Below are 11,324 nucleotides of genomic sequence, written 5' to 3'. Positions count from 1 at the left end.
AAGTGAACGTTTTGAGTAACCAGTTGACCATTAAATAAAACATATATACTGTATCTAACTTGGAGAATAGGCAGATGGATAAAATGACTCCTTAAGTTAACTCCTTAAAGCCAAAATGCTCGAATTGGAACAGGTAAAGTTTTATTTCATGCTGAAAGGAAAAGAAAGAAGACACAAGGTTTTTTTCTGAAAAAATACAGGGTACGTTTTTCCATTGTTACTTGACCACATTCACAAAAAACATAATCAAAACCAAGTGGTTGTTTTAGTTTCTAATATGTTGGAGTGTTATGCCTCAGAAAACAAAATGTAGGTTGTCACAAAAACAATAATCCAATGCTTTTGAAGTGCTTAACTGTTTCCACTTTACTTGAAACATTGTTTTCCCTGTGCTGGGTTTCTTGTATTGACTGACGTGAAACACATCAGACTACAGCAATACGCTTAAAATTTACATATATATGCTGCCGGGCTGCTAGTAATCTAAATCTAAATCAAAAGCTGGCTTTACATTTGTAATCATTCCTCTCAAGTGCATTTCTCATGAATAATTAGATCCAAAAGTATCTACTGTATATCTGAGATATATACTGTATATAGATATAGCTATATCTGAGGTTCTTAATCTGTATCTTAGAACCTCCCCACACTCTCACACTTTTAAAATGTAATATTCAATTCTTTGCATACTTGATCAGTTTGTGTAAGTGGAAACTGAAACACCTGTTCTGGCTGTGATCTACAGTAATGCATACTAATGAAATCTTGAAAATGTCACACTGACACAAAATTAATGTGTGTTGACTTAAGTTGTTATGCCTATTCTACACACATCTCCATTGGCTAAACTAAACCACCAAAGCAGCATTCGATGTGTCTGACACCCCTGCTCTCCTTGTCTTCCACTGTCTGTCTGTATTACATCATTTTTCCCTTCTATAAACCCTTTAAAAAAACAAAGCAAAACCAAGGTTGTTTCACATTTTTAAGCAGACACTGAGTAGAATTGTTTATTTGTGCATTAGCCAAATTGAAAACACCCTTCCCTTGATATGAGGCCCAGGGAGATGAATAATGCAAATTAAAAAAATATAATAGAATTACAGGCTCTGTGTGGAGCATGGATACAAACACAGGCACTTTCCCCTAAGTCCAGCAGTGGGAAAAATAACCTCCTTTCAAATGCTGAGTCATTGTTTAGCTCATGTAACACTACATTCAATTGTTTTCCTTAATGGTCTGGGATAAACTGCACAGAGTCTGATTGGGAGTTAATTAAGACGCTGTTTTCTCACACTGTTTTCACTAATTGCAGAACCTTCATGTATATTTTGTAACCAAGAGCTGTTGTTATGCAAGTAGTGTTTGATTCCCTGAGCCATCATCCTTTTTCTTTCTTGAATGAGTACAACATCTTAACATGTGTTTCTGTAACCCCTTAAGCCAAATTAATCATCTTTGAAAGTAAAACCTACAACTTGGATCCTCTGAAAGGAATATGTTTCTACATGTTTCTTCACGTGAAATTGTGTGCAAAATCTAAAAAAGAGAGCTCTCAGGTTTTCTAGTAAAAACGTTAAAATGTCAGCTATAGATACTTTTGGATTTAATTATTCATGAGAAATGCACTGGAGGGGGACAATTACAGTTTTAGAGCAAGCTTTTGATTTAGATGTAGATTACTAGCAGCCTGGGAGCATGTATATATAAACTCTAACCCTAGAATGTATATTCATTTTTGAAAGACAGGAACAGACTAATGAAACAAAAATAAATGATTGCAATAATAATAATTAGATGAGATTCCTTTCAGGTAAAATTAAGTCAATTTGCAAAAAGGACTTATTTCAATGAAATATGAATAAAGTTTACAGTGTATTATAGTATAGTAGATAAAACAGCATTTTAATAGTATTACCCACTGGCACAAAAAGCACAACTAGGGACAGATGTGTTATGGGTTGCGTTAGTTTTTTATCTACTCAGATTCAAAGGGAATTTTATTCATTTGTTGAAGACTGGAATACTGAAAAGGCTCAAGAGTATAATTGAAAAGCTAGCCGTCATTCTCATGACATATAAATTAAGTATTCATTAATGTACAATCATACATTCAAGGCATAATTGCGGCATTTTGCTCCTTTGAAAGTGAGTTCTCTCGGCTGGAATTTTGCAATATTTTCTGGGAAGCTGGTTAAGCAGTTGACCTAAATATAAGCCTAGGGGGCAGTATTGCTATATAAATGACAAGGGTGAAAAATTACACTTTTCTGCACCAAAATCATGAAGCACTGGTTGGAAAAATTTAAACTGAAGCATAAGGTGAAGCCTTTCATTGAAAGCTGTCGAGCCTAAAGAGCGCCAATACCTGAGTTTAGCAACAAAAGCAAAAATTAAAGACAAAGGACATGTTTCCTTTTCATTTTTTTTAATTCTAGATGTGATATTTTAGAATCTGTTAGCAATGAAAAAAACCCACACTTGCTGTTAAGAAAGAAAATTTTGTTTTACCTGCCCAAATTGATATTTTAAAATCTCCAAATAGTTTTTCCACCCTCAGCTTTTCAATATAAAACTCTTCCTCTACGTTCCTCGCTAGCATAGAGGCTGTGCAACAACAACAACAAAAAAAACATTATTGCAATCAACCAAGCATTAATTCCTGTTCATGCCTTGTGTTGGCATAAAAAAATAAGATGTACAAGCTTTCCTTATGTATTTTTATTTATTAATTTACCACAACATCATGGCATCAGAAAAATCTGGCTTTCCATTAGTGGAATAACAAACAAATCAGATTATAACATATAAATATCTTGACGTACCTCATTTTCTTTAGAAACACTTGGTTTCTCCGGTGGTCTTTGACAGAAAGATCCTGTCTCGTTTAACTAAGTGGTTACCTGAGGCATTATGGGACATTTTTATAGGAACAGCACAGCATGGCTCTCTTCATGTGAGTTCGGAGTTTCTCGTCTCGGACGCCATATATCAGTGGGCTGAGGAAGCGGGGCAGGAGAATGAAACAGAAGTAGTTGAAGAAGGAGATGTGTTCCTTCAGCCAGCCCACGTGAAGCACTATCAGGCTCTCAGTGACGGGATGTGTGAAGGACATCATGCAGAGGAGCAGCTGGATTCCGTGCAGTATCACAGTGTGCAGGGCTTTCTTCACAGAGGCTCTGTCGGAGTGCATTTTCCTGGCCTTCAGCAAGATGCGGATGTAGGTGTACAGGATGACGACAGCAACTAGAGCAAAGAACAAGGTGTTCATAGTGACTTTGAACAGCGTTTGAGTGGGGGAAGAGTTAAGGACCTGTGACTTGCAGAGTACAGGGGTCGAGTACACGTCTATGTCCGAATAAGACCCAGCTAGAGCAAAATCGACAGCAGGAAGGATGCAGCTGATCAGCCAAACAGCTCCCATGATGACCCAGGTCCTGTCCACGCGGCAGATCTCCGGGTGCCGCAGGGGGTAACAGATGGCCACGTAGCGCTCCAGAGACATGGTGGCCAGGATGAGAGGCGTGTTCTGGAAAGTGGCGGTGGAGATGAACAGCAGGGGTGTGCAGAACACGACAGCGAAGCGCACGTTGGTCATGACGAAGAGAAAGAGCAGCACGGAGAACAGGAGCTGGGCGGTGTCGTTGATCAGCATGTAGGCAAACAACACGTAGCGCGAATTCTCCCAGAACTGTCTGTGCGAGGCGAACGTGAAGAGCATCAGAATTATGAAGTACAAAAAGGTGCAGAAAAGGGGGGTGACCACACAGATCTTTATCACAACTGACAGACTGCTGGCAGGAGAGGTCACATTGCTTGGGAGAGCAGTTGAATTCTGCATGGCTTAGGCACACATGTAACACACAGGGCCAACCCTGACTTTCTTGTGTTTTATGTGGCCTAGAGAACCTAAAAAATAAGCATTATAGTCATTATCCAGATGACAGAAATTGGAAACATTATTTTTGTAAAGAATTGACGTTTCACAGTCCCACTCTCACCTCTGTTTTAATTGTTAGAAGACAGTCTCTTGTATGCTATAGAGAAGGCCTTTATAAATATGCACAGAATTAGGAATGATATTTATGTTTCTTGTTGATTTAATGTATTTCCTAAGATTGAATAATTTTCAGATGTAAATATTAATTAATTTCCTAACAATTATCACTTGCTTGGTGCCTTTTAATGTGATTCATATTTACTGATACTTACAGGATACTTCTAAATTCAATTGCATAGCAGATTTGTTCCATGGCCTTTGTTCCATTTGTTTTCATGGCCTTTTTTTTCCAAATCTCAGAAGCTTGACTAAAACAACTAAAATAATTTTCTCATTTGAAAGAAAGTCAGTTCAATTTAGCCTTATGCACTTTATTGAATGAAACATTAAATCTGAATTATATGTTGAAAAATCTGGAATCATTCAACAAAGAATGAGGAATGATTATAGTGTACAATTAAATACATATGTTGGTGTCCTTTAAGAGTCTCTAAGATGATTTATATTAGTACTCTAGGTAAGCTTTGCTTTAAGTAGACTTTAATTATCTTTTTCGAGATGGATTATTGAATCGGTGAAGATGCAATAGTGAATAATGCAAATGATGGTGAATAAAGGAAATGATACATTTTTAGAATTAAACAAGTCTTTTCTTAACTTTCCTGTTGTGAGTAGATTGATTAAATGCATCTTGCTGCATTTTAGCAATTTAAAATGGTTTGCATTTAGATGCATATTACTAAATCTACACCAGTGCTAAATCTTCAGCTGTTTGTTCGTTATTGCCAGCCATCTTACCTTGTGCCCAGTGAAGAATATAATAACAGAGTTTCAAGTTTGTTCAACTTTTATATGATAGTGCCCTAAAAGAGCTGCAGGAAATTCATCCTCTTAGGAAACATATTCTTTAGTTTGTATGATGTTGTTTTTCCTCATGGGGTAAATTAATTTCATGCTATAGTCACAATCCATCATTTTGATAATTAGTACTGATGGAAACAACAGCAAAGAGATGTTAGTTATGGGAGGTAAGGAATAGATCTCTTGTGGAACTGTGGGTAAAAAGACCAAGGAAAGGATTTGTACTCTAAGAATGGTTCACAGCTGTCTCAGAATTATGTATTCAGTTTGAATTGGTATCACATCATGGTGCCCCATGAGCAACTCAGATCAGCACACGTATTAGTATTAAAGTAATACTCATTAACAACAGTTACATGAACAAGCACACTGTTGATGGAAAAAATGTTGTTTTGTTTTTACCACTAACTTTAGTTTTTTGCTTTACTATTATTATTCACTGTTATTGGGTTAAACAACCCTATTAAAATGCTTTAACCTTTTTTTATAGAGACCATAATGAATGCTGAATTTAAAACATATTTAAACTTTTATTTGATTTTTTGCTTAAACAATTTGGCTTTTTACAAGCAATGGTATATATTTAATAATTCTGCAAATTTGGTGTTGGTTTAGCATTGTTTTGACTAGAAGAACAGAGAAAAGGTTAGAAACGAGAGGAGGCTGTTAGACCCATCTGGATTGTTTGGTTGATAGTAGATACACAGTTGATCTAATGGTCTTATCTAGCCATTGTTTAAAGGAAGGCTTATCTGAAGGTTATAAATATACATATAAGTTGTAAAATTCAGGAAGCATGATGATCTCACCCTCAGCATCTGTGAAATTTTAAGTTTTTGAATTTTCTACATTTAGAAATTTAAGAACAGTTTTGGCAACAGTACATTTGTGTTAAAAACAAATAAAAAATAAGAAAGTTTTTCAAAACTTCAGTTTCTTTTCATGTTCTTTACAGCTTTCTTGGTAAAAACTTAAACTTTCTTTCCAGGGGGGTATCCTGCCTTGTGCCCATTGCTTGCCATAAAAGGCTCCTGCTTCATTAGAAAATGGATGGATGGCTGTTTTCTCAGGTTGCATGTATAATTAATACGTTTGTAAAAACCAACAGGTATTAATTTGAAACAAAAATAACAGCGAATATTATTTCAGCTTTTAAAACGTGTGCTTTTCTTCACATGAACATGTTTTACAAACTGACTAAAAAGTGTTTTAATTGCATTATTTCTAGCAATTTAGTTCTGCATTTTCTACCAATATGATGATGAGAAACTTAACCTGCACTAACCTTTTTCTAGTTAAAGGCAGAATACACCAATCAGAAATTGTGAAAGTTCAAGATAAATCCAGATGTTTTGGATTATTATTGTTCACTTTTTGTTCCATTTAAATTTAAAAAAAATCAAACTAAAGGCCTAACATTTGGAATTTTATTTTAAAACTTAACCAAAACAGGTTTTACTTTCTTAGAACCACACATAAAATAATATTTAAAAAGTGGACGGAAGCTCTCATCTCTCAGACCGTATATAAGTGGACTTAAACATTTGGGAAGGATGAGAAGAACCACAAAGTTGAGGTACCGCAGGTGAATGAAGACAGACACAGTCATCCTTGCTAACAAGGCCTCTATCACACTATACAGGGAGGACGTGAGGCACAGACTCAGCTGAACTGCGTGCAGCAGCACTGTATTCCTGGCCTTTGTTGCTGAAGCTCTGTCAGAGGAGACTGACCTGGCCTCCAACATTATTGCCACATATGTGTAAAGGAGAATGACTCCTACTGCTACAAAATAGAAAGCGTTGAATCCTTGATACATGTCTGCCTGCCATTTAGACATGAACAGCTTTTCACGTGTGCAAAACATAGGAATTAGGAAAAGTGTGGGCTCAGTTTTTAGCAGAACTAATACTTCTATTATGTGGTTTATAGAGCCAAGAATCCAAACTATCCCTATGGCAATGCAAGTCCGTTTAGGAGTCGCTATTTCACTGTGTCTCAGAGGGAAGCAGATGGCTATGTAGCGCTCAAGAGACATGAGAGCAAGGTTCAGTGGGGAGTTGTAACGAGTAGTACTAGACATAATCAAAATAATGGCACACACAGCCCTAACTAGGTACAGATACGCTGTTGCGAAGATGTACAACAGGACATTGGTCAGCAGCTGGACGGAGTCGTTGAAGAGCATGTGGGCAAACAGGATGTAGCGGGAAGACTCTCTGAAGGTGCTTTTGCTCCTCAGGGTGAACAGCATGATGCCGTTCACATAGATGAAGAAAAAACATGCAGACACAGCTAGAGTCCCTTTTATTCCAACCACCCAGTTAATTTCTATCCTGATTTCTTGTTGGTGCACTAAGTTGTTCACTAATGAAATATTTGTCAGCTCCATAGGAAGTTTCCCTGTTAAAAGAAACAGAAAATGGCTTTTATTTTTTAATCACACATTTTATGCTTCTCTGGAAATGCTACCAACAACTGTTAGTCACTATTAGTGCATTATTTTAGACTGAAACAAGAGACCTACAAATTTTATTTTATCACCTTTGTAAAAAGTGCAATATATTGAATTTATAAAACCAATTAATACATACCAATTTATTCTCTATAGAAAGACAATGTACCCAGCACGAAAAAACCCTATTTTAACATTTAATTAAACTATTAAGAAGTAAAATACATTTATAAAACAGTGAAATATAAACCTCTGAATATATTTTATTATTTGGGTTACTCTAAGACAATACTGGTATAAGAATATTTGTAAGGAGGTCAGTACCTTTCAGTTCATCCAGCTGCAATCAACGAGAAGAGCTGACGACTCACTCTGTGGTTCTCCAGACATAGTGGAGATGAACACGTGATTTAGTTGTCATCACTGACTTAATGTGCTCAGCATCGTGAGTAGCCATGGCAGTGATGTGACAGGTGAGGGTGATTAATAATTAAAGACAAACAGAGCCCTGGAAAGCAGAGTGGGTGATCTGTCCCATTGGCTGCAGTCTAGGGAAGAAAGTGGTAATTGGAGTGACTTGAAACAGCTAAAGATAGAGGCAAATGAGAGGGGATTCTTGTTTGTCTCACACTTAGAAGATTGATGTGCCCTGAGTCTTGGGAATCTTTTAATTTAATTTGAAGACCCTAGTAAATAGTCTACTGGCCTTTTCAGTTATATTAGAATGAAGATTTACAATAAAGTCTCTCTGTACCAAATAATTTTAGATTTTTGTCTTTTTTCTCCATTTGCGGTCATGAGATACGTCTTTGTGAGCTCTGAGCGAGAATATAAATAGAAATGTAGGGAAGAGAAGTCTGCAAGCCCTCCACATTTATTCAAAATCACAACCATTTATAGGCTCAGTTTCCAAAATCAAATGAATGCCTTTATGCAGACAATCTGGAATGGGAAAAAGGCCTTTTATATGTTTAGTAAAATACAAATATTTTTTCTCCAATGTTAAAAAATAATATTAAGTGTGCACACCAGAAGACAAATTAGGGCACACTGAGAAGGAAATCCTAAGAACCTCGCTGTATACATATGGAGGGGATATCTTAGCTGAAAAGGGCAAAGGTCATGGTCCTTCACACAGTTTCAAAATAATAGGCTTTGCCTTTAGAACACAGCAACACTTCCTTCCGATCAGACAGATTATGTCCAAGTCAGTTCTAGAATGTTCTGTAATGTTTGGTTTGTAAAAGCCAGGATGAAATAACATGCCTTTTTTGGTAGCTAAAAAACAAATTACTCTGCAATATATAGTTATAGCATATTTACATTACCCTCTTCTCTTTATAGCTTGTATAAATTAGTATGAATCTATATAGTTAAAGCTACCCTAAAAGCAAAGTGAAATTTTGAATACCAATCTGTGTTGCTGAGTCAATAAAAGTTTGTTCTAAGGGAACTCCACTGAGTAACACTGCGTGAATGCATCCTACTGCATGATACCGTCTGCTGGAAAGGGTATTTCCAAATCTGATATGTCTGTGTTTGCTTATAAACAGAGGAATGGCATGCCTTTTGAATTGTATAATGTCATTAACTTTGAATTTCTGGACATCGTTAGAACCTGTGAAAAGAAGTGCGCTCTTCCACGGAGTTTTCATCCAGCAGTTGAAAGAGTTTGCGAGGTGCCGCTGGAGAGCACCCTGGGTGATGAAATGCAGGGGGGGATTGTGGAAGACTTTCTCCCTGTGCAGCAGACTTACGCAAGTCGGTAGAAGGGAGAGAGGGCTGAAAAGCTCAAGTGCATGGTTAAAAGTTTTGCCTGAATTCCCCTGCTCAGTCATTAGTACATCATTAATTATTAACCACAGTTGTGCAGAGTGAGTCCACTGCTGAATTAGGTACCTTGCTTGTTGTTTTCTTTGGCAAACAATGTTTTTCAGTCGCTGCTATGCACTGAATCTCTTGCTAACAGCAGGTTAGAGAGTACAATGATGTAATGCTCCAAGACACTTGTGGCTACAGTTTTGTGGCATACGAGAATATGTCATGGAATGGTGACCCCTAATTTTTTCTTTGTGCTGACTACACCACCGAGTAATTACAAAGGGTGATCCCTCTTCTCTTCTCTTCCAGATTCTTTTTATCTCCCAGAACCACCAGTGAACCCACAGACCAGACAACATAGTATTGCTTAGGTGGCCTTTTTATTCTCAGTTACAACACCCTGTCTGTCCAACATCCAGAACTCATGACACAAACTCTCTCCAAGGGGCACACATTTCAGACCAGTTCAAGCCCCCCATCGACCCCAGTTTCCAGAACAAATGTCCCAGCTGCCATCCAGCAGTTCTGTCCTCAGTATACTGTAGTTCCTTTGGTGGTTATTAGGCATCTCTTCCAGACCCTGGTGTCCTAAACAATGAGTCCCTCTACACTGTACCTCTACAATGTTCTCTTGTACCCTGTTTGTCTCCAAGTCTAGTTTTGGTTAGATAGGAAGGAAAGACAATGCTGGGGCCGTCCTCCTGTGGTTACAGTCCCTGCTGTTGGAGTCGAGCCCTGTCCTGAGTCCATCCGCTGCAATCTCTTTCACAAACCTTCCTTCCAGCAGTGAATCTCAGTTTTGGTTCTGGGGAACCACTGTTTTTTGTCGGAACTTGGGCTCTTAATCCCTGATTCTAATTAGTGTCTATAAAAGATCTGCTTACTGATTTAGTTCTTGTTTCTTGGTCTTTGAATTAGAATATGTTATTTCTAAGAACTTCAGAACACAGATCTTTATGCAGTGTCTCCTCAAGCTGGTAATTAAGTTTGCTTACTTCTGACTGTAATAGCTGTTAATAGGACATCAATTTCTGATTAAAAGTCACATTTGGGAATGACAATTTATCATCCCACAGTGAGTGTTACTTTATTCCTTATGTTTAAGTCTAGTTGGTTATATTTTAGCAAATATACCGGAATGAAGTGTATTTATAAAGTCAGAAATTGGTACTGTACTTGTTGACAAACCACATAAAACAGCCTGAAGGTTTAAAAGAAGAATTTAGAAAAGTGCCAGACCATAAACCAGAAGACAATATCTAAATTGATAACTGTTCTACAGTATAGCAATGTTAAACCTAATGATTACAAAATAGATATTTTATGTTTTAGGTGTTTGTTCTTCTTATTAAAGTCAGTTTTGGAGGTATAACACACTGAAACAAAATGTTTATTTAAGACTTGAAAATGTCTGATGGGTTATATTTATCCTCTGAAATGCCTAGATTGAACAAATCATAATGTTAATGCAGACTGATCTTGTTAATAACAGATGACTAATCAAATTTATTTTTAAAATTAAGATATTTGTAAAGCAAAGCACTTGGTCATTTACGTTTGGATTTCACAGCAAATACCTGCGTAGCCTGAAGGAATCTCAATAATTCATGTTTGTATAAATAAATGATGTAGAAAGAGGTAAAGTGAGCCTCAATTTATACAATGATCCAGTTCCTTCAATTTATCTGAGCTTTTTTGTGTATTTTTATATTTTTGGTACATGTTGCAATTGATCTTGTGTGATATATTAGTAAATTTGGTAAATATTTTCTAAAAGAAATGCCTAGTCCGATCATAAATTCTGTGAGGCTCTGAGCACCCTCAACCTCTGTTTCAATGATTCATTAAATTATTATTTAGAAATCAAAATGCGTTTAGGAAAAAAGTAAAGACACCAGAATGCAGTTTTTCTTTGCCTTCCTCTAAACAAATACTAGTATAATCAGTTTTGGAAGGAATAGAATACCTTTCAGTTTATCCAGCTGCTACCAAACGAGAGAGCTGTTGACTCACTTTGTGTTCCTGCAGACATAATGGACTTAGTGGACATTGCTGAGCTAATGTGAACAAGCCCTTATCTCCCTGAGCCTTTAATGAAGACATCAAGAAGAGCTGACAGGTGAGGGTGATTAATAATTAAAGACAAACAGTTCAAGTTCAAGTTTATTTGTCATGCCAGCCATATTC

At 36.8% G+C, this 11,324-nt stretch overlaps 2 protein-coding genes across 2 annotated transcripts; both read right to left on the bottom strand.

Annotated features, from left to right (window-relative positions):
* Positions 1 to 2,911: 2,911 nt before the first annotated feature.
* On the bottom strand, positions 2,912 to 5,782 carry or95a1 (odorant receptor, family 95, subfamily A, member 1). The gene has a single exon (XM_088920227.1). The coding sequence runs from the start codon at positions 3,839 to 3,841 to the stop codon at positions 2,912 to 2,914; it is 930 nt and encodes a 309-aa protein (XP_088776353.1). The 5' UTR covers positions 3,842 to 5,782.
* A 511-nt stretch (positions 5,783 to 6,293) lies between these two features.
* LOC148830407 (odorant receptor 131-2-like) lies at positions 6,294 to 7,253 on the bottom strand. Its single transcript, XM_088922332.1, has one exon. It carries the CDS (start codon positions 7,251 to 7,253, stop codon positions 6,294 to 6,296), a length of 960 nt encoding a protein of 319 aa, XP_088778458.1.
* Between the last annotated feature and the right edge of the window lie 4,071 nt (positions 7,254 to 11,324).

Source organism: Atractosteus spatula, chromosome 7 (genome assembly GCF_055471065.1).
Source record: "Atractosteus spatula isolate fAtrSpa1 chromosome 7, fAtrSpa1.hap1, whole genome shotgun sequence".
Lineage (NCBI taxonomy): Eukaryota > Metazoa > Chordata > Actinopteri > Semionotiformes > Lepisosteidae > Atractosteus > Atractosteus spatula.
This window is presented reverse-complemented; position numbering and strand designations above follow the sequence as displayed.

What these genes read in the sequence shown, in the direction of transcription:
- or95a1 (XM_088920227.1), bottom strand. Translation starts at nt 3,841, where the DNA reads ATGCAGAATTCAACTGCTCTCCCAAGCAATGTGACCTCTCCTGCCAGC.
- LOC148830407 (XM_088922332.1), bottom strand. Translation starts at nt 7,253, where the DNA reads ATGGAGCTGACAAATATTTCATTAGTGAACAACTTAGTGCACCAACAA.